General features: G+C 45.0%; 1 protein-coding gene across 2 annotated transcripts in view; it reads left to right on the top strand.

The window, feature by feature from the left end:
* Window positions 1-16,777, top strand: part of LOC138814580 (adenylate cyclase type 9-like) — a 96,974-nt gene that overhangs the window by 53,883 nt on the left and 26,314 nt on the right. For both annotated transcript variants that reach the window (XM_070003589.1, XM_070003590.1), the window contains exon 3: window positions 9,479-9,669. In XM_070003589.1, coding sequence (XP_069859690.1) covers window positions 9,479-9,669 — 191 coding nt within the window. The remainder of the gene's footprint in view (window positions 1-9,478; window positions 9,670-16,777) is intronic.

Here is a 16,777-nt window from a genome sequence, read left to right on the forward strand (position 1 = left end):
GTGTATACATGCATTCCCTCTATATATGTGTATTTGTATATATATGCATGGTTATGTGTATGTATATGGGGGTGGGTAGGTGCAACTCATACCTGTTAACTCTTTCTCTCTGTCTCTCTCTGTCTCTGTCTCTTTCTCTCTCTCTCTCTCTCTCTGCCTTTTGTGACACGGGGTCTTGCTGTGCTGCCCAAACTGGCCTCCAGTTCCTGGGCCCAGTGCCTTTTGTGTTAGCCTCCTGAGGTCTCGGGCTGTAGATGTATACCACTGTACCCAGCTATGTATACCCTCCTCCTTCTTTAGAAGACTTTAAGCCAGGCATTGTGGCCATGCACTTAAATTCTAGCAACAGGGATATTCTCCTGTATAGACGAAATCACTACCCTCAAGAAACAAATCAGCACTGTGAGGCTGTGCTGGAGGATCACGGAGCTCCATGGGAGAGGGTGTATGGCCCTGAGTTCAGTCCAGAGCCATCACCCTGGACCCTGCAGGGAATTTCAGATGTTTAAAGGACCTAACTGGGATGTTATGGTGAACATAAGGCAGAGCCTTATTCTAGTGCTTTGATGTAGAGGCCACTATGACAGGCCCTGCAGAAACTCTGACCTTGTGTCATGATCTGGAGATTTCCGGTCTGTAACTGCAAGAACAACTGTCACTCCAGGTTCATCTCAGGAAGGCGTGATAGATCAACCAGTTACCTGACCAGGTGGAGTATGGAGACAGTTGGCTAGAGTCTGGGCTCCAATGGCCATTTAATTCTCCAAGTCACTTTATCATTGTACACCAGGGGTTTGTGCAATGCTCACCCAGCCTGGTGGGCTGCTGTGGACTAATCAAGGGGAGGCTGGCCAGGGTGACCCGGGTTGGATTCCACCTGCCTCCTGAATTTGCCTAGAGTAAGAAAGGACTCGGTGCAAGGAACACCTGCTCCCAGGCTGCCTGGCTGTTCCTGTCCAATCCCATTAGCATTGTGGCCAGGTGCCCAGTTAAACACCTTGGCCCTGCGGCACCAGAGCCCCTGACTGTGGTCATTTGTGCAGTGGTGTGTTGTAAAATATGTGTGTCACTCGTAATGGGTGTAAAAGATCAGAGCGCCTGGTGTGTGTTTTACAGCCTGTTTTTAGAAACCATGTAGTACAATTTAAAATCCATGAAAGTAGAAAATACAGTTGTCTTTCACTATGTCAGGGTTCACTTATTACAGCTTTACTGCATCACAAGTTAGTGTGTTTTTTTAAATATGTAATAGGTGATCTCTCACCTATTGTGGAAGGTCTGTTACAGAGACCCCCATGATAGGTGAAAATCCGTGAACTATCAATAAGTGAATCACAGTATAATGCCACTACGTGGATTTATTTTCATCAAAACTATGTTTTTGAATAATATAAGCAGAGTCAAGCAATATATGTATGGGCTCCAAATTTTACTTTGAATCAATTGTTCATCCCATTTTAAATTCTGTTTGTTTTTTTGGCCAGTCCTGGGGCTTAAACTCAGGGTCTGGACACTCTCCCTGAGCTTCTTTTGCTCAAGGATAGCATTCTACCACTTAAGCCACAGTGCCACTTCTGGCTTTTTCTGTGTATGTGGTACTGAGAAATCAAACCAGGCTTCATGCATGCTAGGCAAGCACTCTACCACTAAGCCACCTTCCCAGCCCCATTTTAAGGTTTTTGTTGTTTTGTTTTTGTGGTTTTTGGACAATACCAGGTTTGCACTCAAGGTCTTATGTTTGCTCAGCTGATGCTCTATAAACTGAGTTACCCTTCCAGCCTGGCTTTTTGTTGGATATTTTGAGGCTGGAATCTTGTGGACTTTTCTGTCTGCCTGAACTGGCAGACAGAAAACTTGAACTTAAGATCCTCTAGATCTTAAGTCTCCTGAGCAGCTAGGATTATAGACCTGAGCTCCAGTGCCCAGCTTGTTTTGTTTTTCTGAGACTTTTTTTTTTTTTTGGTAAGATTATGTTCATTCTTGCTTCTCTCATGATTTTTAAAGCCTTTTTGATTTCTTTATTAAATTTATACTAATGACACACTGTTTGAGTCCACTTATTTCTATATGTTTTTACCCTACTTATCATATTTATTTTTGCTTGCCTTTTCTTTTTTGGTACTGGGGATCAAACCCAGGATGTTGCACTTGCAAGGCAAGCGCTTGGCCACTGAGCTACATCCCAGTCCTATTTATCATATTTCTCTCATTTTTTTGTTTTCAAACTGTGTCTTGTTATGTAGTCCAGACTGGCCTAGAACTCATAATCCTCCTACACCAGCCTGGGATTACAGCACTCAGCTTATTTCTTATTTTTAATAGAGTACAAAGTTTATACTTTGTGTTAGATACTTCTAGTTTTGCTTTGCCCATTTGTAGACTATTTAGTCGAAATCCTCATAATATTTTAATAGTTGAACACAAGTCAGTATGGATGAATCTCAACTATAATGCAAGCAAAAAAGAGCAACTTTCAGAAGGATCATATATAGTGGTGCCACTTATAGGAGTGTTACAGAACGTGTTAATACTGTATATATTGATTAGCACTGTGCTTTTTCTCAGTAAAAATCAAAAGAGCCCTGGGGTGGAGGAGCAGTTTAAAGTGCTTTAGTAGTCATGCCTGAGACCAGAGGCATCACCACTTTCATTTTATCTTTCCTGACATGTTCTTATGTCTAAAATATTTTGTAATGAGTTCATTTTTTCATATATTTTTTAACCAGTACTGGGAATTGAACTCAGGGCCTTGCTAGGCAGGTACTCTATCATCCAGCCAGGTCTCTGACCCTTTTTTGTGCTATTTTTGAGGTGGGATCTTTCTTTATATCTGGAATCTGGGCTGTAATCTTCCTGCTTGAGTTCCCCTGTGTAGCTGGGATGGCCAGTTGTTGTGCTTCCCCTATACCTTAGGATAATCGGCATATACTACTGGGCCAGACCATTGTTTGAAAAGTTCTCCTAGGCTGATATTTCCCCCTATTTCTACCTCCCAATTAACTAGGATTACTGGCTTGAGCCACTGAGCCCGGCTCATGTTCTTTCTTAACATATTGCTAATAAAAAAAATAGATAATAGCGTAGGAAATGAATGTTTTCTGTAATCCTGTGATGCTGTTATACATTGGTGTCTTTCTATGCTTTTTAGTGTAATCTAACATCATTTAGAATAACAGTTCTTTTCCTGTTTCTAGCTGGTCTTTATGTCTTCTCTTTTCCAAGTTCTCAGTGACTTTTGGGGCTAGCACCTCTCTTTCTGCCCAATCCCATCTCTCTTTTTCTCCCCCTAGGCCTGGGGCTTGAACTCCCTGCCAAGGTGCTGTCCCTGAGCTTTTGTGCCTAAGGCTAGCACTCTACCACTTGAACCACAGCTCCACTTTGGCCTTTTGTAGTTAATTGGAAATAAGAGTTTCACAGACTTTCCTGCCCGGGGCTAGCTTTGAACTGCAATCCTCAGATCTCAGCCTCCTGAGTAGCTAGGATGACAGGCATGAGCCACCGGCGCCCAGCTCATCTTTTCTTTAACAAGAGTAGTTCTTCTGAGGTCTGGAGCTGGGCTCGCTTTCCACCTGGAGCCTCTTAGGAACCCCTTCCCCCACCCCCTGGCCTGTTTTGTGAGTGATGGAGTGCATGGCAGCTCTAGGTAAGAGTTTTGTGTGAGCCATGTCTCTACATGGCAGGGATCCACCCCCAGCCTGTCCCGCTCCCGTCCTCTAGTACAGAGAGAATCACTATTCAGTGCCTTGCTTCCATTTTCACTTTGATCATACCCGAGCCTACAACACAGTTAGGAGAGTCCAGTGCTATGTGGTAGGTGGGCAAATCCCAGTCCTGACCTAGCCGAGGGATTGAGTGGTCCTGCTCTCATCTGCTCTCACCCGCTCACCCGCTCACAGCAGCACTTGGCAAGTTATTGGAAGCACACCACACACACACACACACACACGCACACACACGCACGCGCACACATACACACACACACACACACACACACACACACACACACACACACACACACTTTGGCTGGGCACATGCCTCTAATCCCAGCTACTCAGGAGGCTGAGATCTGAGGATAATGGTTCAAAGCCAGACCAGGCAGGAAAGTCCCTGAGACTCTTATCTCCAATTAACCACCAGAAAACTGGAAGTGGCGCTGTGGTTCAAAGTGGTAGAGTGGGGCTGGGGAGGTGGCTCAGTGGTAGAGCGCTTGCCTTGCATGCCTGAGGCCCTGGGTTCGATTCCTCAGCACCACATAAGCAAAAAGAAAAAAGCTGGAAGTGGCGCTGTGGCTCAAGTGGTAGAGCGCTAGCCTTGAGCTGAAGAGCTGAGGGACAGCGCCCAGGCCCAGAGTTCAGGTCCCATGACCGGACCCCAAAAAAACAACAAAGTGGTAGAGTGCTCACCTTGAGCTGAAGAGCACAGGGACTGTGCACAGGCCAAGTTCAAGCCCCACAACCCACCAAAAACAACAACACACACACACACACACGCGTTAATTCTTCTGTAAAAGGTTGAAAAGAGAATGCTACTGCTAATGAAATGCAGCTAGAGGTGAATCTTGGAGGTATCTAAGAAGAAAAGGAGTTTGGGGCCCAATCAAATCTTGCATATGCATCATAAACAAGAAAATGCAATTAGAGAAACTGCTTCAGTTGCTGTATCAGGATGCAAATGCTCATCCAAATCCAAAAAAGCTGCATGCGAGCTGAAAACAGAGTGATTTGCAAAGTGAAAAAATTCACAGCCAGCATGTGCCTATATTGGAAATGTGGTCAGGGAGGAAACCAGAGCCTGGGTAAGATTCCTCGAATAGCAGGTAGCAAAGGCTTGCGTAGCTGCTCCCACAAAGGGCTAAGCAAGAACCTTTCCCCTTGTATAATCTGAAGCTCATGGGAAAGGTATCCGCAAATGTCACCACCCTTCCCAGCCAAACATGCTCATCAGAGGTGGCATGCAGCCTCCTGTGGGAGAGCAGAAGGTGCTCTTGCCAGTAAATGTCCTGGGTAGAAAGGGGCCAGAAATATCCAAGATCCTGTGGCCGCTGTCACAGTGGCCTGGCACTGGGTGTGCAGTGGCCTGGCTGCACCTTGTAGCACACATGGAGGCGGCCACAGTGGTAGCTTACCATACCATACCCTGTTGATCTGTGGTCCCTCCTTTCTGAACTACACTGCACAAGTGAGAGCTGCAGATTTGATGATTCTTAGAAGTATCTTCTGAAGGTCACACTTCCCGTTGTTTGCTTGTGTTTAATCTCTCCCAGGCTTCTGAACTGTTGCCACAGAGCATCTTCAGTTCTTCAAGGTTACTTAGCCTTACTTCTTGTATATTTTTCCATCACAGCTCTACCACCTTTGCTGTTTTTAGCCTTTTTTGTTGTTGTTGTTGTCAGGGGCTCGAGAGGGGTGCTGGGCGTTGTTGCTGAGCATTTTTACCTAAGGCCGATTTTCTGGTGGCTAATTAGAGATAAAAGTCTCATGGACTTTCCTGCTCAGGCTGGCTTTGAACTATGATTCTTAGCCCCATGAGTAGCTAGGATTACAGGCTTGAGCTACCAGTGCCTGGCTAGCCTTACGGTTTTCTTTTACCTGCCACTGCCTACTCCTTTACCTTGGAAGTACATATTTCTTCCTGGCTTTATTTCTTCTCAGAATCTTGGAACTGTTACATCTTATTATAACTCACATCATTTTATTTATTTGTTTATTTGTGCCAGTCCTGGGGCTTGACCTCAAGACCCGGGCACTGTCCCTGAGTTTTTTTTTTTTTACTCAAGGCTACTATTGTGTCACTTCCAGTTTTTTGGTGGTTAAATGGAGATAAGAGTCTCAGATTTTCTTGCCTGGGCTGGCTGAAAAGCCAGTCCTCAGGCCTCAGCATCTTGAGTAGTCAGAAGCGTAGGGATATGTCACCAGCACTTGGCCTTTCCTTCTTTTTTAAAAAGGAAGGAACTTCAGGAATTGTTCAGTTCAGTGGCATTTTTAGCATATTCAAAACTATAATCATAATCTAATTTTATATACTCATCACCTCTGAAACCATATACCCGTTAGCATTTGCCTCTCCCCACCCTCCCGATCCTTGGAAAGCATCCATCTGCTTTCTCTCTCTCAGGTATGCCTGTTCTGGACACTTCCTGTAAATGGAATTGTGTAATATATGGCTATTTGTTTGTTTGTTTACTCATTCACTGTTGCCATGATTGGGATTGAACCTAGGGCCTTGTACACATAGAGCAAGCACTCTACCACTGACCTACACCCCCAGCCCTGGTCTCAGATTTTGAATCTTGCTTTCCATTTCCTTTTTTTGTAGAACCTGTGATGTCTGTTAACACACATATCCCTATGTCTGACCTATACTCAAGTCTGTACCTCCTAACATGCAGATTAACTGTTATTTCTTGGTTCCTTGCAACAGGATGTAGTCTCTGTTGACTCTGGTTGCCGCCTCCACCCAGGCCACCTGGCCTCCTCTTGCATCTGGTGCATGGGCAGTGTACTCATTTGGTGAACATCAGTTGACTAATTGGGTCTTCTCAACTAGTTGCCTGACCTCTTCTTGGGTCTGGAAGGTGAACTATAGGTGACTTGTTGTCGATCTCAGTTCGTGACCCATTTCTCCTGGCAGTCTTGCTCAGAGAGGCTCCTGGTAATTCAAGCTTTAGTGTGTTATATAGTATTCTGTTCTAGTCACCTTTTGTTGTCCACAGCTCATTGTGAATAGGCTTTAGTCACTTCTGAACTTTCTGTCTGCATGTGGCTGGTATCCCTGGATGAGGAAGACTGGGGTTACTTAAGACACACATTAATCTTAGCACACAGCTGCAGACAGATTCTTCCACCAGATGGAAACACGTTAGTAAAAAACAAAGCTCATCCAAAGTATCAGTGTTGGTGGGACTGAGAGTCAACCACTAAGAAAAAATGGGGGCAATCTGACTTGTTCTCCTGTTTCTAAAGTAGTTAACAAAACAAACCACTGAGCTGCCTTATTTTGACTTTCTGCTCCAGAAAGAGCTGCTCTAGTGGAGCCAGAGCCTTTGGAAGCAAGTGTGGGGTTGCTCATTAAACCGTTAGCTCCGGTGCCTGGAGGCTCTCACCAGCCTTGAGCTCAGTGACTTCATCCTGACACCTTTCTCCAGATGTGTGCTTTTGGGCAACTGAACCCTGCCTAACTGTATCAGCCCCAAATCCTGCCAGTTTGGGCAACAGTCTCCACTTTAAATTACTTCTCCACACTAAAACCTAAATAAGTTTAGTCGACCAAAACTTCCTTGTTGTGGACATCTACTATGATCAGCCTTTGTAATACCAGCAGTACTGTTACCACACACCTATCATTCAGAGTTCCCTAAAGAAAAATCCAAGTTAGAAACAGATTGGCAACAATGATTGACTTAACAGTTCTGTACATGCTTTTGTACCTAGAGGGAGCATGCAAATGGCCCCTCGTGACAAATGGGTCACACATAATAATAGCTCCCGTTATAAAGTGTGCACACTGTACTAGGACCTGCTGTAAACCTGAGCATATGAGACACTAGAGCCTCACATCAGTCCCATGAGCAGTCCTGCTCTCAGCCTCGCTCTAAAGAAACTGAGTTACAGAGGGATGAAGTAGCTCATGTAGGTTCTATGTTAGGTGATGGAGCCCAAGGCCAGCTTTTAGAGATCTTCTCCAGAGACCAAACCCCTGCCCTTTGGCATCAGCTCCCTAGCACTGAAGCACCTGTCGCTGCCTCATTTGGGGGCTGAGTTTTCCATTGCCATCATTACTTCCTAACTTCCATGGCCCCCCAACTCCCTCATTCTTTCCTCCCTGCTTCCCTAGGGCCTCCAGAATGCACACCCTACTATCTTGGCTGCACACACACACACACACACACACACACGCACGCTGCACACACACACACGCACGCACACACGCACACACACACACACACACACACCCGTCTGACACCCGTCTGGCTGTCCCAGCCCTGCTAAACTCAGCAGCATCACTTTGACTCTACTTGCCAAAGGCTCTTTTATTGACAGGACCTCCATGGACTGTTGTAGGAACACTTATTCCCTGGGGAGACTGTCCCAGTATGGCCTGGGCTGATCTCACCCGAGAGACACATCACCAAGGAAGTCTCTGTCTTAATCTCTCTCTGCTGCTCTAAGAATGATTATTGGGTGATTTCTAAGAAACAGGATGTATTTCCCACAGCTCTGAAGGCTAGGAGGTCCAAGATCAAGACTTGGACACAGGTTTGATGTGGGGTGAGCGCTACATTCCTGGAGGGAAAAAAAATGGTGTCTCCACAGGGCAGAAGGAGGAGGGAAGGCTGGCTGAATGCCATGTGGCGCCTCTGTAGGCGGACCTCCATCCACCCATGAAGGAGTTGCTCTCAGGGCCTCATTCCCGCTTGCAACCCCACTTCCTAATACTGTCACATTGGCAGCCCCCGAACTTGGGGGAGACACAACCAAACACAGCACCCCCCTTCCTGAGTCTTTGCATTCCACAGGCCCCATCCGGTACTTTGACAGTCTGACCACAGTCACACCCCCTTGTCATTCAAGTCCCTCTCACAGAGTAGACTCCAGGTGGCTGACATGTCTGCTCATCTTCCGTGCGTCCACCACAGTGTTTGGTAAACAGGATGTGTTTAGTAAATGTTTAGTGAGTGAACAGTGACCCAGAATCACAATTCCCAAGCAATGACAAGTTTCAGGGATGTGTACATTAAGACAGGACTGGGGTTTCTGACATTGGAGACAGGCAGCTGCGGCTCAGCCCTCCCTGCAAGGATGCCCTCAGCCTTGGGAACGCATCTCTGTCCTCTTAGGTTCAGGGCTCGTCGGTGTCCTTGCTCAGCCTCTCTCCATTACGGAGTTACGAGTACATGCTCGTCTTTCCTTTCTCTTGTAGTGCTGAGGCTGCACAGTGAGCGTTTGGTCAGTTGCCTGAGCAAAGGATCCTGCATGAGTTTGGCGTTGCCCTTTGATCAGAAATGGCCAATTAAGAATGTTAGAAACATGGACGGAGGCTCAAGTGGTAGAGTACTAGCCTGGCGATGTGAGCTTGGGGCCCTGAGTTCAGACCTTACCACTGGAAAAAAAAAGTCAGAGGTGCGTGTTTGCAGATTATAGCCGACCCAAGCAGTGTGGAGAGCTGTCGGGTCGCTTTGCTGCCTTCCCAAAGAGGTCACGTCACCCACTTCATGGAGGAATTTGTAATGCTCCTGAGCCCCAAGGTAAAGCATGCAGCCATTATTCAAAGAAAACATGAGACGGTAAACGGTGCGTCTTGGAGGCACATGGCCTCCCTGAGGCGACAGCTGGGGAAAGGCAGGGTGACAAACTCACATTCTCGTTTACTTCCACCTTGCAGGAGTGTGTTCTCTACAGAGAGAGAGCAAGAAAGATGCAGCTGCGTTTCGACCGCCGATGGTTCACTCTATGCTGATTGTAACTTTTGTCCATCATAGGTTTGAAGACATACCTGATATCGGGTCAGAGAGCCAAGGAGTCTCACTGCAGCTGTGCAGAGGCCTTGCTTTCTGGCCTCGAGGCCATTGACGGCTCACAGGTGTCCTCGGGCCCTAGGGGACAGGGGACAGCGTCGCCAGGGAGTGTCAGTGACTTGGCACAGACTGTCAAAACCTTTGATAACCTTAAGGTTAGTTTTTTTTCTTTCTTCTAAAACTTTATATTAACTCCGCAGGTAGAGCACGCAAACTAAGACTTGGCCTCAGATTACCCTTCAATTTGATTTTTACCATTTTTAAATTTAATGCCTTTTGCATTTTTAGTATTCTTGCTTTTTGACCTGTTACACACTTCCATTTCCTTTCTGCGTTACATAGAGATGCTTCTCACTTGACTTCGGTTATTTTCTTTTTCTGCGGCCTGAGGCATCTTTGGTGACTTCTAAAAGCTAACTATAAATGACAGCAAAGGTAATTTTCCTTGTATCTTGCTTGGAGAGCTGGATTCTAGTTTATTTCACAGCCCACTTTTTCAGATTTTCTTGTGTCTCTGGAAATCCACAATTTTGTGACGATCTTAAGTTTTGTTGGTGTGGGTAAATCTTATGACGAGCTCAATGAAAAGTATATGCTCTCAGGACATTGTGGTATTTCATTACTAGGACTGAGATCTCCTGCTTTCTAGACCGACAGCAGGTCCATCTATAATTAACACATACACATAAACACATGGTTCGCCTTGGGTATTGGAAATCATTCTTATTCTGAATTATTCTTCTATTTTCACATTAGATTTTTGTTTACACACTGGTACTTTGTTTATTCTTACAGTTTAGATATTTGCTGTCTTTATGATGTGGCACGCAGTGAGGGGATCCAGGTTATTTTCTCATGTTGGGATTCATCCTGCCCCTTATCCATTGATTCTGGTGACTACTGCCTTCAGTTTTATTGAGAGAAGCCATATATTCTTTTCCTTGTGTGCTTTGTTAGTTCAGTACAGTTTTGTTTTTTTTTTTTTGGTCCCTCAGTTCTTCAGCTGAAGGCTAGCACCCTACCACTGGAGCCACAGCGCCACTTCTGGCTTTTCTGCTTATGTGGTGCTGAGGTATCGAACCCAGGGCCTCATGCATGCAAGGCAAGCGCTCTACCACTGAGCCACCTTCCCAGCCCAGTTCAGTACATTTTTTGACCTTGGTTGTATTGACAAATTGGACCTGATAACCCCATGTCAGGTGGTCAGTACCTTCCCTAGCCTTTGCCAACTGGATACCAGTAACATCCCCTTTCCCCAGTTGTACCATCTAAAAGTGTTTGTAGGCATTGCCCATTGTCACCTAGGGGTTGGGGTCCAGCCACACAAAGGGGAGGGGAGTGCTCTAGGACAGTAGTATTAGAACTCCCCCAACCCTGTGCTCCTTCTGCTTGTGCAGGACAGTCCTGATGCCTGTCTGCCTTCTCGCTCAGGCTGGTGCATCAGACAGAGGAGCTACTGGCTCTCACACTGTTTCTGAACTTGGTGCAGGAGAGAAAAACAAAAACGTGGCTTTCTAAGTACAGTTTTATTACATGGGGAGAAACGGTTATCTCCAGGTTCCAAACAGAGCTGTATTGAAGTAGAGAAATAGAGCTCAAAGACCAAAGAATTCATTTTGGATGATGCATATTTTGTTTCCACCTTGTCAGGAGTTGCAATGACTACACACGTTGAAGTCTTAGTAACAGTGATTCTGTGTTACATTGCCTTAAGAAGTTTTTCCTTCATCCCCAAAGAGCATTTGAGGTGTTGGTTTTGTTTGTTAGTTTTGGTGGTAGGGTTTGAACTCAGGTCACCCTACCACTCCAGGGGGAGAAAGATGGCTTGATGGTAAAGTACAGTATCTTGGATAGAGGATGGTTTGGGTGGGATGATAGGATGTCTGAAGCTATCCTAGGATGTTGGAATCATTTGGATTCTACAGCTGGAGTGGAAAGATCACAAATAGCTGAAAACCCAGCTTAACCACCACTGGGGGCTCGTCTCTCTACTCTACCTCCCTCAAGTCAGAGGGGAGCAGATCCAAATGCCTCAGAATCACATATGCTGGGTAACTATGAGCAAGTCGTATCCACTATGATCCTAAATTCTAAAGTGAAAAATCCAGTCTGCTTTAAAGATTATGTAGATTAGCTGGGCGCCGGTGGCTCACACCTGTAATCCTAGCTACTCAGGAGGCTGAGATCTGAGGATAACCGTTCAAAGATAGCCGGGGCAGGAAAGTCTGTGAGACTCTTATTTCCAATAAACCACTAGAAAACTGGAAGTGGTGCTGTGGCTCAAGCGGTAGAGCGCTTGCCTTGAGCTGAACAGCACAGGGACAGCGCCCAAGCCCAGAGTTCAAGCCCCACGACTGACAAAAAAAAAAAAAAAAAAAAAAAAAAGATTATGTAGATTATCATTCCATCTATAAGATCTGTTCTTCAGTAAGAGACTTTATTGTTTTTGTGCCAGGATTGGGACTTGAACTCAGGGCCTGAGCACAGTCCCTCTCTTCCACTTGAGCCACTTCTGACTTTTTGCTGTTTAATTGGAGATAATGGTCTCTCAGATTTGTCTCTCCAAGCTGACTTCATATCACTATTCTCAGATCTCAGTCTCCTGAGAATCTAAGATTACAGGCATAAGCCACCAGGGTCAGGCTTAATGTAGTACAATGCAAAATGCCAGTTGTGTGTTCCCTTTTGGGTGGATTTAGCCAACAAACTTGCCATGCCTCACACTCAGGGCACTAGTTTGCTGCCTTAGCGATATAATCTGCATTAAGGTTAGCTATTCCAGTATGCTAGAATCCCACCTAATTCTCCTCATCCTTTACCAAGCTCTGTTGGCTCCTCCTGGAATCAGGCTGTGTTTCCTTTGCTGCTGAAGTCTCATTTTAGAGAGTGAATTACCTGTAGCCTTCCGACCCTATTTTCTTGTCCTCCCCTGCCTTGCTGAAGATGCCTGGTGTAAGGCAGTGTTTCTCTAAGTAACTAGTTTCTCAGTGTGGACTCTGGGGAGGGAGGCAGGATGGCGTTAAGCCCTAAAAGGGGCTCTGTGGTCAAGTGAGTCTGAGAAATTCTGTATGAAACAGTCCACAAAAGAATTACTACAGGGTTTCTTAGAGCCCTTAGTAGGCAGCAGGAGTTGCAGTCTCCAGCAGGGGCAGGTAATGTGCAGCATCCTCAGGCCTCTTTGAGTACAGATGTCTTCTCTAAACATCACTTTGCTGTGGATGACACTATCTGAGAATGTAAAGTGGAAGGAGCTTCATTCCAAGGACTGAGAAGTAAGGGGAGGTGTTTAGGAAGCAATCATCCTGGGGTTATATGCCCAGCCTGTTCCTGGCTAATGATATAGATTTGTCCCCATGGTGATGACTTAGAAGGGACTGTCCTGTTTTCAAAATGCTCATACTTACCCTGTGAAATCACTAGCCTTAGGAACTATCTTTTTGGGCTAGGAATGTGGCTTAGTGGTAGAATGCTTCCCAAGCATGCATGAAGCCCTTGGTTCTATTCCTCAGTACCACATACACAGAAAAAAAAAAGGGTGTGTGTGTGTGTTTCTGTGGCTTAAGTGGTACAGTGCTAGCCTTGAGCAAAAAGAAGCTCAAGGACAGTGACCAGGTCCTGAGTTCAAGCCCCAGGACTGGCACAAAAGAAAAAAGAAACCATCTTTTTGTGACAGTCTGTGTGTGTGTGTGTGTGTGTGTAGTTGTGTGCATGTGTGTGTGCAAGCATGCATTCACATGTGCATGGAAGGACTGAAGTTTGAACTCAGGACCTCGTGCTTGCTAGCCAGGTGTCCTACCAGTTGAGCCATGCCACCAGCGCTGTATGGCTTTTTGAACCATACTAAATAAATAACACTTTTTTTTTGGTCAGTCATGGGGCTTGAACTCTGGGCTTGAGCACTGTCCCTGCACTCTTCAGCTCAAGGAGAGCACTCTACCGCTTGAGCCATAGCACCACTTCCGGTTTTCTAGTGGTTTATTGGAGATAAGAGTCTCACAGACTTTCCTGCACAGGCTGGCTTTGAACTGTGATCCTCAGATCTCAGCCTCCTGAGTAGCTAGGATTACAGGCATGAGCCACTGGCACCGGCTAAATATCACTTCTTTTACCTCCTTGTATCTATATGTAAAATTATGAATAGGCTCAGTTGGCTCAGTATGAGGTAATAGAGGGCATTCTAGCTTATTATAGAAATTGAAAAGATAATGAGCTTATTTTGTATATATACATTCATATATATATATATATGGTTTAGAAATTAAGGAAGCATTTATTATAAGTAATAAAACTGATAAAGGTGATGAGTGTACACCTGTGAACCATTGACGTATGTATTTCAAATGGGTGTGTTATATGGTAGATGAAGTATATCTTGAAGAAACTATTTTAAAAATAAATGGGTAGTGGTCTGGCTGCTGTCTCTGAAATATACTTGTAAAGTAAGTTTGTTTTTAAAGACATTTCAAATTGTACCTATAGTTTTAGTCTTATGGATTTCCTTCTGTGAGGAGAAAGCAGGTCAGATACAAATTGACCTTTTTTTTTTTTTTTTTGGCCAGTCCTGGGGCTTGAACTCAGGGCCTGTCCACTGTCCCTAGCTTCTTTTGCTCAAGGCTAGCACTCTACCACTTGAGCCACAACACCAGTTCCTGCTTTTTCTGTTTATATGATACTGAGAACCCAGGGCTTCATCATGCTAGGCAAGCACTCTACCACTAAGCTGCATTCCTAGCCCAAATTGACCTCTTCTTCATAGAAGATTTCTAGTAATAGATGTGGAGCAATGAGAGTAATAGAAAAATCACCATTCCCGAGTGATCTGGGTGATGATCACTGCAGGTGATCCAGGAAGCTCAAATGAATGGAAAAAATTTCAGAAAAAGCGGGGTGCTGGCAGCTCACGCCTGTAACCCTAACTGTTCAGGAGGCTGAGATCTCAGGATCATGGTTCAATGCCAGCCCGGGTAAGAAAGTCCATGAGATTCTTTATCTCCAATAAACCATTAGAAAACCAGAAGTGGTACTGGGGCTCAAGTGGTAGAGCACTAGCCTTGAGCTGAAGTGCTGAAGGACAGCGCCCAGGCCCAGAGTTCAAGCCCCACAACCGACAAAAAAAAAAGTTCAGAAAAAAATTTTTTTCAGAAAAAAACAGGATACTTACATCACCTTAAGGCATGATTCCCACCTCAAATACTTATTAGTTATAACAGGAAGCATAGTACTTTCTAATGGGAAGACCCAGCAGAACCTGCCTCTAGCAGGTCAAGGTGAGCGTTGATGAGATAGGTAGACATCGAGTACCTGGATGTGGTGAGCTGAGGGAGCTGCCTCAGCTCAGCGGACTTCTACCCCCAATCCCAAAGCCTCATCTAAAGGCCTCGTACCGACGAAAAAGCATCAGCCAGACCCAAGTCAAGAGTGTTCTATAAAACAACCAGGATGTTTCACAAGTGCCAAGTCACAAAAAATAAGGAGAGATAGAGGATCTGTCACACTAGAGGGAGACAAAGGAGACATGATCCTGCGTGTGGTCCCAGAATAGAAAGGGACATTAGGGAAACTAGGTATATCTGGATAAAGCCAACAGCTCTCTGTAGTGCTAATAGCTATATTCTGTCATACATGGTAAAGAATCATTGTAAATTTGTTCTACACGCTCTTTGCCACTGGTGTAAGTTAAAATGATTTCTTAGAGAAATGAATCCATTGAAATATGAAATATATTATTATTTAACTGGTGTCATTAGGTTAAGTGGTGGTATGCATGTGAATTTCCCACAGAACTATTTTTTTTGGGGGGTCCGGTTGTAGGGCCTGAACTCTGGGCCTGGGTGCTGTCCCTCAGCTCTTCAGCTCAAGGCTAGCGTTTTACCACTTGAGCCACAGCACCACTTCCGGCTTTTTTCTTTTGCTTATGTGGTACTGAGGAATCAAACCCAGGGCCTCGAGCATGCAAGGCAAGCACTCTACCACTGAGCCACCTTCCCAGCCCAGAACTATTTTTTTTTTTTAATTTTTAACTTTTTTTTTTTTTTTTGCCAGTACTAGGGTTTGACCTCAGGGCTTTGCACTCTTGCTCTGCTTTTTAATTAATGACTGGTACTATACCACCTGATCCATGCCTCTACTTCCAGCTTTTTGTGGTTTATTCGAGATCAGATTCTCAAGGCTTTGTCTGCCCAGGCTGTCTTCAAACCTTTGATTCTTAGACCTCAGCCTGCTGAGTTGCTAGCATTAAAGATGTGAGCCATCCGTGCCTGCTTCATTTTAATTTTGTGATGGGATATTTCCGTAGCGTAGTAATACTCTTCTTGCTCTTGTCTGTTGAATCTAATCTAATCCATTCTTGACTTGGATTTTCATGACCAGACTCAATTTTTTAAGCCCATTTATAAAGTAGTGTTAAAAAAAATCAGAGGAAATCAGAGCTTGATTCTACCCAATGTGGCTTTGAGGTCTTGTGTCTATGAATTTTACAAGTGTGTGTGGTTTTGCCTCCATCTGTAGGCTGTCTACTTTCTGTTCTTAACAGGTTCTAGGATGCCTTTCTTTTTCTGTGATAATTACTGCTTCTATTTTTCTATTTTTTTAAAACAGAAATCATCTATTTTGAAGTGTTTCTGCCTGTTCCAAATCCATCTGGCCCTGACTCATTGGTCACATAGTCGAGTCTAGTGACCTGTGTCCCCTGTGTGACTGACTGTAGGGGAGAGAGAGCCTCATGTATGGTTAGGGTTAAAGGCTCTGATGCCTGCACTAAAATTTTTCTGCTTTCTGTTATGGCAATTCCCTTATCTTCTTTGCCTCAGATTCCTTCTACATAAAACAAGACTATCCAGCCGGGCGCTGGTGGCTCATGCCTGTAATCCTAGCTCCTCAGGAGGCTGAGATGTAAGGATGGAGTTTCAAAGCCAGCCCAGGCAGGAAATTCCCATGAGACTCTTATCTCCAATTAACTACCAGAAAACGGAAGTGGCACTGTGGCTCAAGTGGTAGAGTGCTTACTTTAAGCTGAAGAGCTCAGGGACAGCGCCCAGGCCCAGAGTTCAAGCCCTACACCTGACCAAAAAAACAAAACAAAACAAAACAAAAAAGAAAACAAGACTAATCATAATGCCTGTATCATAAACTGGTACATATGAAGAGATTAGAGTGGTGCTCAGTATTGGAATGCCAGCATTACCATTGCCCACAATACCCAACGTGATTTCATGCTGCCTGTAATACTGGGACACCTTGCCAACTAGCTGTGTTCAGTGCACT

Source organism: Dipodomys merriami, unplaced genomic scaffold (assembly GCF_024711535.1).
Source record: "Dipodomys merriami isolate MVZ:Mamm:240054 unplaced genomic scaffold, mDipMer1.0.p SCAF_60, whole genome shotgun sequence".
Lineage (NCBI taxonomy): Eukaryota > Metazoa > Chordata > Mammalia > Rodentia > Heteromyidae > Dipodomys > Dipodomys merriami.